This window comes from Aptenodytes patagonicus, chromosome 1, assembly GCF_965638725.1.
Source record: "Aptenodytes patagonicus chromosome 1, bAptPat1.pri.cur, whole genome shotgun sequence".
Classification (NCBI taxonomy): domain Eukaryota; kingdom Metazoa; phylum Chordata; class Aves; order Sphenisciformes; family Spheniscidae; genus Aptenodytes; species Aptenodytes patagonicus.
Genome location: NC_134949.1, coordinates 117403465 through 117421804, shown reverse-complemented (window position 1 = coordinate 117421804; position 18340 = coordinate 117403465). Strand labels below are relative to the sequence as shown.

Sequence of the window (18340 nt, the reverse complement as noted above, 5' to 3'; positions counted from 1 at the left end):
TGAGACCAGGTACTTCTAAATTTCTGGAGTACATATATGATATTCCAGAAATGCAGAAACACTCCTCAGAAATAGCAAGTGTCATTTTAGAACTGAATGTGATCACAATTCATGTCGTAGGGAGCCAAATCTGACAGATATGCCAAGGAATTCAATGTCTCAAATACTTACTAAAAATATATTTTCCCACTGGAACAGGCTAATGAATGCGTTTTTCCTTCTGCTTTAGCAGCTTGCACTAGACATTAATGAATTCTGCCTTGAAGATTTTCAACTATTAAAACAATTTTGAATGCTGACTTAGCCTACCAAAACATTTGCAATTTATTTCTGTTTGATCTACAAGTTATACAGATATACTCTCTTAATCATTAAACTCATTAAGAAAATTATTGAATTATATGGGGTTTGTATCTCTCAGGAATCCATTTAAAAGTCTTCCCAGTTTAATGGTGAAGCACTGTTACGCTGGGAAAGAGTTTTAGTAATCAATGGGGTGCATACTTTCATGCTTCAGTACAAAAGTTACAACCTAAGATGTAGTACATGAGAATTCTAATTGATCTATCTATTAGATTTCATTTCCTCCCCATGACAATAAAAAGATACAGTAATTGCTATATTTTAGCATAAGAAAGAATATCTTTTTGCATAACAGTGTTTCTGAAATCTTGGTGGAAAACCATGCACTATAAACTTCTAAAGTCTTCTGAAAGAATGTCATGTGAGGTATACCAAAAAGTCTTGCTTAAAGACAGAAAATGAAGTTGTAGTTTTATTCAAAAACCTGAACTGCACAGACACAATAAAATCACCATTTCATTGCTTGGAACATTATATATATTATAAAAAGTAAAAGAGAAAATGGAATGACTTTATTTTGAATTTACTGACTATTTTTTTACTAGAAGGATTATAGTAAGATTTGCCTACATACATGCATGCTTTCTCACTGGTATAGCCAATTCAATAGTAAAAAGCGTAACACAGAGATAGACAACTCAAGTTTTAATTACCTCTTCAACACTGGCATGTACATAACTTTCTCTAACTTTAAGGACACACGTAGTAAAAGGAGCATCAGTACCAGGCATAACACACAGCACAGCAGTTTAAAAACTTATCTTGGGTAACAGAAAATCCTTTTTCTATTACAATGTGCCTAAAAAAAAAAGTTAAATGCATGTGAAAAAAGAGTACAGACAGGACCTTGTTTAAAAAACCCCTCATTTCACAAACAAACTGCTAAATACGGAATTTCCATTCATAGGGTGATTCAAAACTCAGGACAAAGCCCTGGGCACCCTAACAAAACTTTGAAGCTGGCCCTGCTGCGACCTAGGGGGTTTGGAACTGATGATCACAAGGTCCCTTTCTTTCTAAATTATTCTATGATTTCATGAAGTACATGAAATTTAATGTACTTAGATAAAAAAAAAAAGAACTGAACCTGCTGAGATTTGAATGTGAAATTATAAAGAATTATTTATTTCAGATTTGATCTCCAATTTGTCAAGAACCAAAGAGAAAACAAGAAGTTCTGTTGAAAGCAAATATTAGCAGTAGTGCTTGAAGTTTCAGAACTTCTTAATAGCTAAAACCAAACTATTAAATTTATTGAAGTCTTCAATTTATTGCATAAGATTAAGATGCTGTACAAATTTTCTTAGTATTTTTTTCTTAAGAAAAACTCCTTTGATTCTTTCTATGTTATGCTTATTTTTCAGATATGTAACATTATACCACTTGTAGTTCACCTGTCAATGGATTTCCTCTTCTTGTGCAAAGAGTAAAGGTTTCAACATTTCTAGGTCGTAATATTTTTCATCCTTTCATTTTGCATTATAATGGAAAGTTGTAAAAACACATATATAAAGAAATATTTAACTGCATTTTGTACATAGCTTGATTATGCTACCACAAGACTTTGAAAATTATTGTCTCCTTCAATAAAATATTCAATAAAAAAGTATAAGCATATGTTGGTGAAGCATGTCTGGTGTGTTTTGATATTACTGCATGAAATATGTTTACGAGTAATACATTCATTATTGAATCATATTATATTTGGTGCATTATTTCATAAAGCTTCTGCTTTCTGCCATCCAAAGAAGAATCTCAAATGTCAAAAGAGAAAACATCCTTGACCATTAAAATTCAAAACATAAATAGATTCAAAAAAGCATCTTTTATAACAGGTTCAATTTCAATATTTTTTCTTCTACCCCATGTTTTTGGAAATGTATATATAACTTTAGCTTATATAATTTGTCCATTGTAGAAAATATTTTATGTTAATATCCTACAAATGCTGAATTATAAGTCCAGGAATAATTTAGTTAAAAGACTTGAAACTCAATAGAATATCTCCTGAAAAAACAAGACCTAGAGACACTAGTAAAGTTCAGACATTTTGTTTTGTTGTTTGGGGTTTTTTTTCAGAAAAATAAACAACAGAAGACATTTTTGTTTTTTAAGAAGAATGTAAGGTTGTCATTTTGAGTAGCTACCTGAACTTAGTGCATTAAAAACGATGTCAGAATAGGCATTCTTTGAGTATGTTGTTTTTAGGGCATCGCTACAGATTAACATTCTCAGATTCACCAGTCTCTAACATGACTACACTTAATTTTATATTAATATACCAGTGGGCAAATGCTTTTAAAAAAAACAACCTTATGTAAAAAATACAAATTTATTCAAAATAGGTTCCATATTTACTTTTACCATTATTTTATGAAGTTTACACTTTTAAAGAAAAACATGAATGATTGAAAAGTACTTTTTCTTTCTAAACTACAATTTTCTCCTCCTGTATTTTTTTTGTCTTTAATAATAATCTGTTTTGCAAGGTGTAGTTGTAAAGATGCTGCACCTTTACCATCTGTAAGCCCTGTTATGTGAACTTCTCCAAAGTAATTTGATGCTACAATTTTTTACCGATAAAAGAAATTCTAAATTACCTGGGCATTACTCCTTTAGCAGCTTCCTTAAAAACTCAGAAAACCTAGAACCTTTTTCAAATGTTGCTAAACTGAAGCAGCAAGTAGACTTGCCTTTATCTGTTTTTTAAGAAGTATTCCCTATTTATTGAGGTTTTATATAAAATAGTAATAATTGAATTTTAAAAATTTTAAAAATACAAGAATTTAAAATTCTACCAAACCTTTCCTAAAAAAAAAAGCAATAGCTGAAAATAGATTAAAAAAAAAAAAATCAATCTTAAATCTGAGAATTTCCAAACACAAGAACAATCACAAATATTAAACATGCTACATATATGAGGTGAATATCATATCACAGGGCTCTTGATCTAATGAAAGGACAGAAAGAGAACATTGTGAATACCTCTTAATAGAAGAGTGCATTGTTTCCCTTTCATGATAGAAACAGATAGGGGAGTAATACTTACTGCAGTTCAGAGGAAGCAAGAGAGAGAATCGGAAGAGAGAGAGCGCCTATTGGCTATATAAATCCCAAAATGTATATGTCTCTTCTCTAAAATGACAGTGACAACCATCCACACATCCCATAGGTGAATTTCCACAGTAATCTTAATATGGGATTGGGTTTTTACTGTATTCTTCATGTTGCTCTACCACCAGTAAATTGAGTGGCACTAGAAATGCAGAGACTGTTTTTTCTTTATATTTCATTCTTATATAAATATTTAATGCTTTGAAAAGAAAGACATGTTTCTCTGTCTGTCTATCTGTAAATGTGAAGAAGGAAGGAAAAACTGCTGGAGTTTTAGTGGCCGTACCCATCTTATGCTGAGTTAGACTGATTGCGGAATAAAGTTTTTTGTTTTCCTGTTGAAGACATTGAAAAGTTTTCAGAGAGCATTTCTTGTTCAAGGTTCAAGCACATCTCCACAGTGTTTCAGGTTTCTCTATGAGCTAAGTGCCTTTCATTACAAATACATTATTTGCTGCCTGTGAACCAGAGTTACTAGTGTTTATAATGCTGTTAAGACAAAACAAGACCTTGATGGCTTCTCTAGTAGAGTTATACCAGTGGTGCTTTCTGAAGGACTGAAGGGATCTGAAGAACTGAATCTCACATTCTCTCATCCTGTTTCTTCCTTGGAAAACTCAATACTGCTTGAAAGGGAAAAATAATGCAGGTTTTTTCTCATGAAGTCTTTGCTGATTACTCAGAAACTGATCAGTGAATGTCCTTTTTTAAAAAAATAAAATTACGCAGAAGATTCTGGTAAGACAATTCTTCCCAGCACAGGTATCTTACACCTTCTCACTGGTTTCTTTGTGTCTACAGAGGAAAGCATGGCAAATGCTCTTCACTGGTTTTTATCCCCTTCTTGACGATGGATGGGCAATACCCCACACTCAGGGGTTTACCAGCTGTCTGGCTGAAAGGATGCAAACTCTCCTTGGAGAACAAACCTTGCCAATATTATCCTCACTCTTCAAGACTAGTGGGCTTCTCTGCACTACTGACAGGGTCATAAATGTCTGAGGGCACTGTTAGCCCTGCCTGTCCCTGCCCACCCACCTCCCCTCGGGACTCTGGCCCACAGGGAGCCCCGCTGCACCGTGACTGTAAAGTGAAGCTATACAGAGATTCGTAGCTAGCCTGCAACAAAACACTTTTCATATTCAGAAGAGCACCTAACAAGTGCAGAAAAATCTGGCTACCATTTGCTCACTGATCTCTTGGTGAACTATGATAGTGTTGATTATGACTTTTAAATCCCTAAATGGCCTGAAGTTGGTGTATCAGAATGATTGCTTCACTTTCTGTGCTCTCCTTCAATAGCTGCAATCAGCACAGACTTTCAAATGAAATCTTCTTCATTATAAAAGACAAAGGGGAGGGAATAGGGAAACAGATATTGGCTACAGCTCCAAGACTCTAGAATTCTCTCCTTAATTTGATCTGAAAACAGCTCAAACTAGTACAGTTTGAGACAAAAGCCATCTTTTGAGGGATTCTTTGAAGAAACCGGCAGCATTTTTCCTAGATGAAGAGAATTGCAGGTTGTTTGAATAGATTTGCACAGAATCCATTTCATACTGCTTAATTTTTTCTGATTAAACTTATTTGTATTTACTGGACGATTGATTACATAAGAATGCCTAACAACCTTGGTAAGCATCTATTGTATTTTTCATATAAATAAAAACAGACAATTATAATCCTACTTGTAGAAGGTTTTGTACATAGTTATTGGGTCATAATTATAAGAAAATTAATGACTTGTTAGCAATAGTAGCAATTCCTTTCAACAACTTTTTGAAACATTTATTAATCATTTATTAATGCTTTATTTATAAACTAACTTCTGTAGGCACATTTCCACAATGTTTGTTTCATTTAAAAATACAGTCTTCATTCATTTTATAAGTTTATGGCTGTTCTCTGTGACTGTATGAAGACAACTACACTATTCCTTCTGGTCATAGTAGAGAGGGACCAGAAGACCCAGTTTAGCCTTTGAGTCTCTGTATTGGAAGGCTAACAGTCTTCCAGGCACACCTTTCTCCTGCATGCAGGTTTTTCTGCCTCTTTCCGTTAAAAGATGGTCTTGGAATTTACACATTACCTACATTGTGGCAAGAAAGGGCTGCAGTGCTGTTTTATCACTCCTGAGTTAAATCAGTCTGATAAAAAGACATCCTGTAAAATTTCAGCATAGTTTATCACTGGCTGCTGGGAAAAAATCATGACTCATGCATTATGTATGCATCATTACTTGAGATGTGTAAGCAGTTAACTGTGCCTGTGTAAACAGCATTTATGTCTGAATCTTAGCCATAAACCTGTCCCTAACATGTGACAGAGGGAAAAAGTGATTTTGTTTCCATTAAGGAATATTGACTGACTATGGAAATTACGATGACCCAACTACAAATCATAATACACAATACTGACTGTGTAGTCTAAACATCCTCCTCACTCAGCTGAGAAGATGTTGAGGCATGGTAGGAAAGTGGTCCTTAGTTACATAAGCACAATGAGAAACTGTCTCAAACACATGTAATATATTTTTATCATTCAAAACACTTAAAAGTATCCTAAATGTCTCAAAACGTATAAAGCAAGAGAAAAGCCTTCATACTAAGAAAAGCTTCTTTAAAAATCCTTTCAGGAACTGAAAATAGGGATTTAGAAGAGGATATCTCAATGTTATCCTCCCATGACACTGTAAGTAGGCTAAAACATAAATGGAGAGAGGTTTAAACAGATGTTTTAGAAAACTTGCGGAAACCCTCTGAATGCTCAGGAAACAAGCAAAGGCTCAATTTTTCGGAAAGATTCCAGTTACATTTAGCAGTATTTTCATTAAAAAAAAAGGACACTAATATTGCTTTTTTGACATCTCCATCTGGAAAGACTTTTTCTGGGCTGTCCAGTCTGTGTTTTGGTAACACATCTTGTTTTTCTGGTTTGGCCCTATAGTACCTCACAAATAGAACAAGTTTTTAACTCATTATGGAATATCTGCAAGAAGAACTGATAAACGCAACCAGGTCCCTTTTGATTTTGCTGTCAAATTACATAATGCAGCACCAACAAGATTTACAAAAACAAGATGCCTCCTGCTTAGCAAATATTTGAAATTCTGAAGTAGTTTTTGATTTCTAAAGTAGTTCAGAAATAAATTCAGAGAAATATAGGAAATACAATCACAATCTTTCTATGCAGGGGTATACAAATAGAGATTTCAGAAAACAGCATGAATTAATTATGGATCTAGAATTAATTTTTAATATTGTCCACTGTCCTCTCAGAAAAGTTTACCGTCCCAATATTTATCTACTTACTAAGTATATCTATTTGTAGACCAAGATGACTTTTCAGGTTGTTTTCATATTTACTAGTTTTTGTCATCACTTGGAGTAGTCTCTGATAATACATACTATTAAGAGGTACCTTTAAGATGTCCAAAACCAGTGTGACCTATTTTGTTTTTTCAACCAAATCTCTCAGCGCTACAGTTGGGGGACAATGAAATGAAGAGGAAAATACATGCTTGAAAGAAGGTAAAACCCCTGAAAACTTCTAAGCAAGAAAGGAGAATAAACTGAAAAATGTAAGGCAAGCTGCACAAAAGGAAGACATGGGGAAATAACATGACAGCATGCAGGAACTAATACAGCCTTTTTCTCAAAGCCGCTGTATATTCAATTTTAGTAGGGATGGCAGCAGAGATCCTAAATACTCACAATCTACTTCACAGTGGTATTGTCTTCATAAGGACTGCAGGTATTTGTACCTGCCACTCCACTCTGTTTTTAGAATAAACTACCATACAATTTAAACAGATATTGTACTAAAATAATTCCAAGAAGATCAATTCATGTTATACAGAATATGTATCTCCAAAATGAGCTGTATACAACAACTTAAAAACATGTAATGATGAAAGAATATTTCAAAATTAAAGTGTGAACTTTTAAAGAATGCAGCTCCAGTCAACTCTAATAACAACAAGGGTCTGTCAAGTTATACATCTTTCCTAATGTAATCAATTAATCTTTTAATAAACTTCACATTAAGAGAAATAATAGGAAAGAAAGTTTTATGGGGAGTAAGGTAAATACACTGTTCTACAAAGTTAACACTGAGGACTTTTTTTTGTTCTGGCTTTACATTTAAATTAGGCAGCTGTGTGACTGCACTCTGTAGTCACAGGGTTTCTTCTCATTTGACTACATTGCACCCTACTACACAGACTGGTCACTTCAGGTTTTAGTATTTGGTATATTGTAGTTTTCATCAGAGAAATTTATTGCCAATTCATTGAAGGAAGTAGCTATGAGAAAAAAAGTCCCAAACTTCGCCTGAAACATAACGTGAAAAGATGGGAAGAGATACACTGATGTCCATTAATGCGTATGCCCTGCAACTAGAGAAAACACATTGTCTTCTTTAGATCTTCTGGTACTGAAAGAAATACAAGCTGTACTGGACTAATATGAATGCTACTGTGATTTACAGTATTACATTTATACACATAGATACTGTGTTTGTTTAAGAAAAACAAAAGGTAAAAAGTCATTATGTTTCTTTGAATATATGTTAATCACATGATCGTTGTCTGTTTCTTTGAAATAATTCTGTAATTTGGAACATGCTAGTGCAGAATTTTTGTGTGTGGATTATGGGATGTGACAGGGAAAGAGACAACACACATTAGATCATTTGCTACATTTTTTCTCCCATCACTGCTGTATCACTCCCACCCATAGCTGCAAAACCATTCACCTTCTGCTGTATAAATCAGAAGACTGTTGGGGCTGCTTTAACTTGCGCTACCTGTTAAAAATATCAAAGGGTAAATATGGATGCAAGGGATTACTCATCTGTTGAATGTATTTTGTTAACATTACTCTGTACAAACACCCCATCTCAGCATGTACTTAAAGAACTCTTGTCTGTTTGGGGAGGCTTATACTCTTTTCTGCCTTAGAGACGTGCAAAGAAAGCATAGATCTGGCAAGGAACTGGCCCCATTTGTAGCATCCCCACTAATATAGTAGATAGATAATAGATATACTATCTAACAAATGCATTTAATGTTTGTTGAACAATACTTTATAGATATGCTTTTGAAACAGACATCATGAATATTAACAGGTATTTAGAAAGGCTACTAAGTAGCTCAAAATCAGTAATTAATGCCCAGGATTAAATATCACATAATAGCTTACTTAAAATTTTTAAGTTAACTGCACATGTAATGCACATTCTCAAACTAACTCCTCTGTGATTTCTACTCTTTTTAAAAATTTGTAGCTTCAAAAATATTCTTATATCTACTTGACTGGACAGTGAAAAATGCAAAATAATTGTAAATTTGTTCACCAAACATTTTTCAAACTAAAAAGTAACGGTTGACTTTTACAAGATTACAGTAAGATTTCTTATTGGTGTAAAGAGGTCTGACTTCATTAATATTAACTGAAGATGCAGCTACTGGACTAAAAGTAATGGAGAAACAAAGAATCAGTTAACATATACTCACATTCTTTTCCCTTGACATTCTTTTCAGTTAAAATACTTGCTTTTTTTTTTTTTTTAAACTTACTTTGAACTCCATGGGAGCGAACTATTTTCCAGGTTTCTGAAGCTATCTCTTTTACATCCACTTGGTAATGATGAATGGGCACCCCTCCATGTGAATCTGGCTTATTGAACAAAACTTTGGCAGAGGTTTGTGACAACTCTAAAACTCGTACTCCATAAGGATTTGATGGCACATCTAAAAAAGTACAAACGTCAATTTAATAATCAGCAGCTACTAGACAGACCTAAACAGTTGATAATCTACCCCAAAAAGTGTCCTTAGCATCTTGAAGGGAGAAAAAAAAATATTTAAAATGATTTAATAATGTTTGATTTAGATAAGCAACTTAAGCTTTCTAATACAGAGCTGTAAGAAAACCACATTTATTTTCTTGTATGCTAAAGTTATGCAAAAACATTTTCCATTTCTGCCTTTGTTTTATAATATGATATTTTTTAATAGCTAATTTTGTCATAGGCAAATGAAAGAGATTAGTTTGTTTACTGTATAATTATGTAAAAGATAATAACAAACTTTAAATCAAATTTAACAAGAGGAACAGTTATAGCTAAATAGATCATTCAAAGTCTGAATTCTTCTAAATGAGATTATGACAAAAAATTGTAGAAATAATTTGGCCGTTTTTATGAAACTCTGAAAAACAGCTGAAAACATGAATCCTTTTTTTCTTTTTTGAAAGACTGGATTCCAAGCTACTAGCAAGGAATATTAATTGAAGGTTTCTATTCTCTTTTCAGTTTAAGAAATAATTTGTGGAATAGTTTGAAAGAAACATTTTCTCTGAAATCAAAAGCAAGTGCATATCTTTCAAAGCAGAAAAGAACTATGAAAATAAAGCAGGTGTCTGTAGGTGTTGAGACGCTAGATATGAAACAAAAGCAAAAAATTAAACTTGGGGTATGTACATCTTTAAAAATACAAACATTATGTTACTTTTACAATGTATGACCGAACTAACACATAGAAGACAAAAGACTAACTTTTCTAATTGTTGTACATTTTAAACTGTTATAATTACAAAAAATTGTATTGAAAATACTAGGAAGAATTTTAGTTCTGTGGACAGAAGACCAGGGATTTGAAACACCATTAAAAATTTATCTTCTGATACATCTGACAATGATTTGCATACCTGCTTACAGATTTGACATTGCTTTTGTCTCTGTGGTATGGAAGATATTTTTATAAGGACATGCAAGAATTTGAGCCAAAGCCTAACATTTGGTTAGTGGGTACTGAACCATTTACATAAAATGTAGTCTTTATTCAAAGGCTGTCAGACAGTTGGGAATAAAAAGAGAATCAATCTGAGTCACCCAGTATTGGTACTTGAATGAAAATGAGGCAAAAATTTCTATAAAATATTAAAGAATGGGTTTAAGGACATGTTCAGCCACGAATTCTCAAGAAAAGGACACCTGCCAAAGCTGCTCTAAAAGGGCTGATTTGTATAACCTTTTAATAATCAGGCACCTAAATTTTTCCAGAAAAATTCTGGAAACAAAACAGTTGTCTGAGTTGAGTGTCTTAAAGCTAATATCATACCTCTGTGAATTCTTACAGTTAGCATTTCTGAATATAGGTCTCCTGAAACCTCCAATGCTTGGTGCTCATTGGGTTAAAACCAGCATAGATTTATTTATGTGGACGAACAATTTTAATATCTTTTACTTAAAGACAAAACTGTAGGAATCCATGATGTTAAAGATTTGAGTACAATGCAAATCTCAGCTTGAGGGATTCAAACCCTCAAATCCTTTCTTATTCCAGGACACATTCACTTCACCAGGATATGGGATGTTGCAGGAAATTTTCACCCTTCTTAGTGAAGCTGTATTACTCTGCAGAAAGGAATTCAAGATTCATGGTCAGACAGAATGTGACCAAATGTAACTAGTATGCTATGCATCCAGGAGAACACAGACCTGGGTTTTGAATCTTTTTCTAAATTGATCAAAAAGTTAGTTTTTTTTACAAAAAAGAAAATATGTTCAAAAAAACCATACAGATTTTTTTCTGTGATCACACGGAAGAAGAATTAATTCTATGAGCTGCTTGCTAAGTAAACATTGACCCCAAAATCAAAGAAGGATGAGGATTAGAACCAGTTTGTGACCCCTCTCCTCCATATTCTCATTACAGCTGAGAGCAATATTTTTTTTCCCCCGCTAGCAACAGTACCTTAAGCACCATTCTGTGTACAGATTCTTTCTCTCCCTAGCTCAAATGACTGTTCTGAGAGGGGTGGGAAAAATACAACATAAGAACGCCAGAAAAGCAATCCAGGATACCCAAAGTAAAGCACCATGGCGTTGTATGAGTGATGTGGATACCAGTCACTTGGGAAGATGAATATAGCTCTGCAGTACTGAATATGAATGTTCTTTGGATTTAATCGCAAGCTAAAAGCTGCTGTGGGTACCTACAATATTACAAATAGTTTCTAAACACTTTTATTCCTTTTCTGTTGTTAAAAGAGTTCAAAATGAAACAAAAAAAAATTGTTTAAGGTTGAATGAATATTTAATCTCACTCAGACTATTTTTATGTTAGTTTTTGTATGCTCTTTTTATAAGGCAATTCACTGTTACTTCAGTTTGGATCAAAACAATTATTTGGTCAATGATATTGTTCTGGTTTTGACTGGGATAGAGTTAATTTCCTTCCTAGTAGCTGGTACAGTGCTGTGTTTTGGATTTAGGATGAGAATAATGTTGATAACACACCAATGTTTTAGTTGTTGCTAAGCAGCGCCTACGCTAGTCAAAGACTTTTCAGCTTCCCATGCTCTACCGACGGAGAAGGCTGGAGGTGCACAAGAAGCTGGGAAGGGGGCACAGCGAGGACAGCTGACCCAAACTGGCCACAGGGACATTCCATACCATGTGACGTCATGCTCAGTAATAAACTGGGGAAAGCTGGCCGGGGGGCCGCTGCTCGGGGACTGTCTGGGCATCGGTCGGCGGGTGGTGAGCAATTGCACTGTGCATCACTTGCTTTGTATATTCTATTATTATTATTTTATTTCAATTATTAAACTGTTTTTATCTCAACCCGTGAGTTTTTTCACTTTTACTCTTCCGATTCTCTCCCCCATCCCACCAGGGGAGGGGGAGTGAATGAGCGGCTGTGTGGTGCTCAGTTGCCAGCTGAGGTTAAACCACAACAGATATGAAACAAAAATGTTATTTACATATACACTCTGTTCTTGACTTTCAAATGTTAAGGATATCTCTTTTCCTTGTGTGTTTATGTCTGCATGTGATTAACTATAATAAACATGGCATAGGGCAGATGACATCCTACAGGAAGAACCTTATGTTCTCTACAGCAGATTCAAGTATAATTTCTGCCAAATGAAGATATGATTCCATTTGGTAATAAGCATAAAATGAAGCTCCTGTGAAAACCAGTAAAATATTTTGCATAACTAGCACAATGCAATATATTTAAAACTCATTTAAGTGTGAAATACATCCACAATACTATTTTAAATACGCATCCCACAATCCAAGCAAGCCACAGATGTGGGTAACTTTTATGCAGTTTTCAGAGTTGAACTATATCAGTTCTTAAGAAAAGAGTGAATCACCTGAAGAAAATACAAGAGATACATTCCTAGTCAAAATCAGAAACAAATACTAGGAATTCCATTAAGATAGAATAAAATACCTACTGTCTCTTTCAGACTAGGCAAATCTATAACTTTTTCCCCAAAGAAGATCATTAGCAGCATAATGAACTGAATCTAATTCTGTAGTTCTCTAATGAGTATGAATTTGATCATGCAAGGTAAACAGACCTCTGGTCCTGATCTAGCTAAACATTCCAGCATTTGAGCTGTCTCCTGTCAGCTCAAATTATTTGGAGCATTGCCATGATTTTCGTGGTAGAATTGCAAGGCTTTTGGCTCAATGTTTAGCAGGAGTGAAGAATAATTTGCAAAGTTGTGTACTCTGAAGTCTGAGTCTGGAAGGATAGAATTGTGATTGGTTCTTGTTCTTCTTCCTTCTAAAACCAACCAACCAAATGAATCTTAGAGAAGTTTAGCTATGGACAGTGATTACACTTTCATATACTGTTATGGATACAAGGTGAATGACTATATAGTAGAAAAAGTATGGGATTTCTTTTCTATGATCTAAAGATCACTTAGTGATAGCACAGATTCTGGTATACTTTATTAGAAGTTCCACTGCTATCTTTGTTGTTGTTATACTGCTGTCAAAACAAGGGATAATCTACCCAAAGTTCAGCCTTTAAATTAAAATAAGTCATTTTAAAAAAAAAAAGTGTCAGGCATTTAGTCAACTTCATCTTCTTGCCACAGTCTCTACTCCTCTGTTCAGTATGTGACTGTATTCACGTATGATGTTAAAGAATTCCTTAAAAATAAAAGAAGATCCTGGAATAGTAGGTGTAAAATTGCACTTGATATATTTTGTACTCAGCGCATAAAGCTGGTTAACACAAATGAACTTTATGATACATTGGCCTAAATTAAGTAGTATTGGTTTGGTTCCAAAAACATTATTGCAGCTGATAGAGAAGTACACACAGAATTATGAGTACATACGTATCCCCACTGGTATGTAAATGCTCTTTCAGTCTATTACTATTATTACCCAACCTGTTCAATAAATGACAACCATTTATCGCTGGGGATTTTCTTTTCAAGCTACTTTTTTGGATAGTTTCATGGAAGAAAATAATTTTCCTTCTGAGAGTTTAGCAGTCTTGGTGTAAATGGAGAAAAGGAAGTGATGGTGTGAGAGTAGGTAGTGTGGTCAGAGATTTATCTTCCAGTTAACTCTTGTCTCCTGTCTCCTGTCAATATGTTCCTAGTGCAGTTCTGCAGCTTTTCCTGTCTCTGTATATCTGGCATATATAGTGAGTGAAAGTAACTATGTCTAAATGCTGAATGTAAGTAGTATCAGAACCATGGCAGGGAAAGAGATGGGGCTGGGGAGTAGACCTTTGGAGTCAAAGACCTCCACGAAACAGTTCATGCTTGTACAACCTTAGAATGGAGAAAAATTGCAATATTAGACCTACAGGTTAGGCTCAATCTTGCCTTGATGTCCTTGCTTGAGGACAACTGCAATAGATTTCTTTTACCAAATCATTGGGAGTTCTGGAAAAATAAGGAATTAGTTAGGAAACAGGACCACAGCTAGCAAATAAATACACAAATAATAAATTAAAATAAGATACATGCACACAAAGCAAAACACTGTTGCCGTGTTGATAGTTTCACACATATGCTTATTGAAAATATGTTGCTATTTGTTTTTTTAGTAAAAATCCTTTAGCTGATGCTGCTAAACATGTGAATGGCAAGTTTTAGGACAGAAATCTAGATTTTAGATCTGCCCATATTTTTGTGGAGGTAAATGGTATTTTGGCAGCAGCAAGGGAAATGTTATACAGAGAAAGCAACCTAACTCCTGAAAAAAGAAAATTAGTAAGATCCCATAACACTGTCTTGGAAGAGAACACGATTATCTTTTTTATTACATTATTCTCCAGGGAAAATTAAGTCCGACTTCTTTAATTTTATTTTGCCTGTGTGAAAACACAAGTATTTGGAGAAAAAAGAAACAGCATCCATTAACCAGCACCAAAGTGCCAGCACCAAAAATCCAGATTAGTAAACGGTTAAATTTGATGTTGTAGTCCTTGTCAGTTATTGATCAACCTTATCATATTTTGAGCATGACTTGATTCCGTAAAACAGGTTACAGGATGCAATTTCTGTGAAGCTCAATTATTGTCTTTCCCATGTCTTATTTGCTTTTGATGTCATTATTCCCCATTATCACTGACTTTCTGTGTATACTGGAAGCTTAAAATATGTTTAATTAAATAGTGTCATGGGAATTAATATCTAATGACATCATAGAATGTATTTTAATTTTACCTTTTAATTCCCTGTAATACTGCTGTAGAAAGGAAACAGATATAGCATCTCTCATTTCTTTAAGTATTCTTACATGTCACCACCTCTAAAAGCTGTAAAATCTTTGATGTTCTATACTATACTGTGCAAAACATGTAATAGGGATGATTTGGCAAGACAAGTTTGAAATTCATCATCAGAGTTGTATGATGTAACTAATTTGTAAACTATGTTCACTGCCTATTAGTATAGTTTCTGCCAGCAGTTGATCCTGTTAACACTTAGTCACTGTAAGTCTCTGTGCTGAGCTGCAGTTCCAGGCATGATGTGGCGAGATCAGAATCTCAACTTCCATCAAAAATGAAAGTATCCTTCTAGGTGCAAAGACTGAAAGAAAGACTGAGGCAAAAAAGTGAATCAGACTATTTATCTGAACTTTTAACGCTTTGCCATCCCAGAATAGAAGAAAGAAGGGGAAAGAGAAGTCTAGGATGAGTAAAGCCATGAGAGCCTTAGAGGTTTATTTTTTAGGGGCTCTGGATTCAGTCCAGCTGTACACTGCTATGTGCAAAATACACATTAATATTTAAAGAAAAAATTTACTTGAAAAATCCAGTTTAGCTCTCTGTGTCACAACCTTAACATTTACTGTTTTAAGGTAATAAATTATCTATCCAACAACATAGTCCTAGACTACTGACGGCCATACTATTTTCTATTTATCTATACAAAAACATTTGAAATAATGATACTGAGTTCTCAACAAAAAGGAAAAATGCTTTGCTAGTTAATACCATCTCCCTGCATACTCATATTTCACATAAACTATGACTAAACAAGATCTGGGCAAATCTAGGAATATCTGTGCTCACCTCAGGCTCTGAAAGCCATTGGGACAATCTACCAAGCTCACCTGGCTTGCCAAAGCTTAAGCCTGTCATAGAGAAAAAACAGAGTATAAGTAGACCTCTAAAATAAAAGTTGTGGTTGTGACGTGAAGTAATTAATTTGCAGTGGCAAGAAATCAAAAAGACTGTGGTTCTTTTCAGATTCTACATGTTACTCACACAGCAATGTAAATGCTTAAGCAATGAAAAAGGACAATGTCAACCATGTGTTATTTTTAAGAGTTGATCACCACAAGTCAGGTGGTGAGCACATCTGATTAAGCTTTCAACAAGTGCTGAAGTTTCTCACCATTTACCGGTAATGGCCAGCACTTTTCGTGTGAAACCTTAAATAGGCTGCAGTTCTTCAATTGTTTTGAAAGATTTAAACGAAAGTGTCTGGAATTCAGGCTGATTCAGTAGCTCTGTATAATTTGAGTGAACAGGTATATTTTTCCTGTCATACAAAATGGTATGGTTGCAAATCGTATCTAAATTCTGAAGGAAATCTTTTTCTACCATCAATAAGTCTAATTTCTTAAGGAGGGCAACAGAAATAAAGATAATGGCATTGTGACAGTATGATCACCTTTTAACTAGCAGTAAATTAAAAAAAATGGTAGTTTGATTCTGCTGAAAATCAGCAAAGCAGAAAATTGGAACAAAACATGAAGCAACAAGTCATTCCTGTAGAATTTTAAGAGAAAACTATTCAGTAAAGTGATCATTATTTGTAAAACTTACCCTAGCAGCATACTTTGCTTAATACTGTCTCCCAGCTAGAAATAGTATTTATCTTCCCCTGACAGAGCCATTGTGAAAGTATGCTATGCCCCAGCATTAGTGTTTACAGTCAAGGCTGGAAGGAATTCCAGGCTGTATTGAAATGCATGAAAAAATTTTATAGGCTTTAACATGGAAAATATCAATCATTAAGGCTTCCTAATTTACCAAAGTAAAGCAACAGAGGTAGTAAAACTACGAAGAAAGCTGCATTTGACATTTTATACCTGTAATTATTATGATGGTTTTATCCTCCATTTCCCTGGCTGTTTTTCATTTCCAGCTGATGCTAGTTTAAGTGCAAAACTTGTAACAGTGAACTACATTTATTATTTGCTGTTTTTTTCCCCAAAAAAAGTCTATTTAGATGAAATGCTAAAAATGTCAATCTTTCAGGATACTGAATGTTATGCACTACACTACTGTAAGTAGTGCCTAGCATAATGGAGCCCTGACACCCCCAAACCCAGTGTTTCCAGCCCCACATAAATACTACACTACAAATGTCTTACGTTAAGGATACCTGCTCATTATTATTACTACAAAATTTGAGTTTGTTCTATTTTCTTCGTTTTATATCATTATATAGAATGTCCATATATAGCTCATACTTTACATAATAACTTCCTATATTTCTTTATGAATTACATATTCACTAAATACTGATCATAAAATGATAAGAGTTTTAGATTTTTGGAGAAGTAAGGAGGGGGGTCAGCAGAACTTCCACCTTGGACTTCCGGGAGGCAGACTTTGTCCTGTTTAGGAGCCTGGTGGACAGAGTCCCTTGGGAGGCAGTCCTGAAAGGCAAAGGAGTCCAGGAAGGCTGGACACTCTTCAAGAAGGAAATCTTGAAGGCGCAGGAGCAGGCCATCCCCGTGTGCCGAAAGACAAGCCGGTGGGCAAGAAGACCAGCCTGGCTGAACAGAGAGCTTTGGCTGGAACTCGGGAAAAAAAGGAGAGTTTATGACCTTTGGAAGAAGGGGCAGGCAACTCAGGAGGACTACAAGGATGTCGTGAGGTTATGCAGGGAGAAAATTAGAAGGGCCAAAGCCCACCTAGAACTTAATCTGGCTACTGTCGTAAAAGGCAATAAAAAATGTTTCCATAACTACATTAGCAACAAAAGGAGGGCTAAGGAGAATCTCCATCCTTTATTGGATGTGGGGGGAAACATAGTGACAAAGGATGAGGAAAAGGCTGAGGTACTTAATGCCTTCTTTGCCTCAGACTTTAATGGTAAGACCAGTTGTTCGCAGGGTAGCCAGCCCCCTGAGCTGGAAGACAGGGAGCAGAATGAAGCCCCCATAATCCAAGGGGAAATGGTTAGCGACCTGCTACACCACTTAGACACACACAAGTCTATGGGGCTGGATGGGATCCACCCAAGGGTGCTGAGGGAGCTGGCAGAAGTGCTCACCAAGCCACTTTTAATCCTTTATCAGCAGTCCTGGCTAACCAGGGAGGACCCAGTTGACTGGAGGTTAACAAATGTGACACCCATCTACAAGAAGGACCTGAAGGAGGATCCGGGGAACTACAGGCCTGTCAGTCTGATCTTGGTGCTGGGGAAGGTTATGGAGCAGATCATCTTGAGTGCCATCACTTGGCATGTACAGGACAACCAGGTGATCAGGCCCAGTCAGCATGGATTTATGAAAGGCAAGTCCTGCTTGACTAACCTGATCTTCTATGACAAGGTGACCCACTTAGTGG

The 18340-nt window shown here is 35.1% G+C and overlaps 1 protein-coding gene across 1 annotated transcript in view; it reads right to left on the bottom strand.

Annotated features, from left to right (window-relative positions):
- The window catches only part of NCAM2 (neural cell adhesion molecule 2), a 330359-nt gene that overhangs the window by 67453 nt on the left and 244566 nt on the right, over positions 1-18340 (bottom strand). Inside the window, exon 12 of the mRNA XM_076352315.1 lies at positions 9056-9229. Within this exon, the coding sequence (XP_076208430.1) occupies positions 9056-9229 (174 nt within the window). The remainder of the gene's footprint in view (positions 1-9055; positions 9230-18340) is intronic.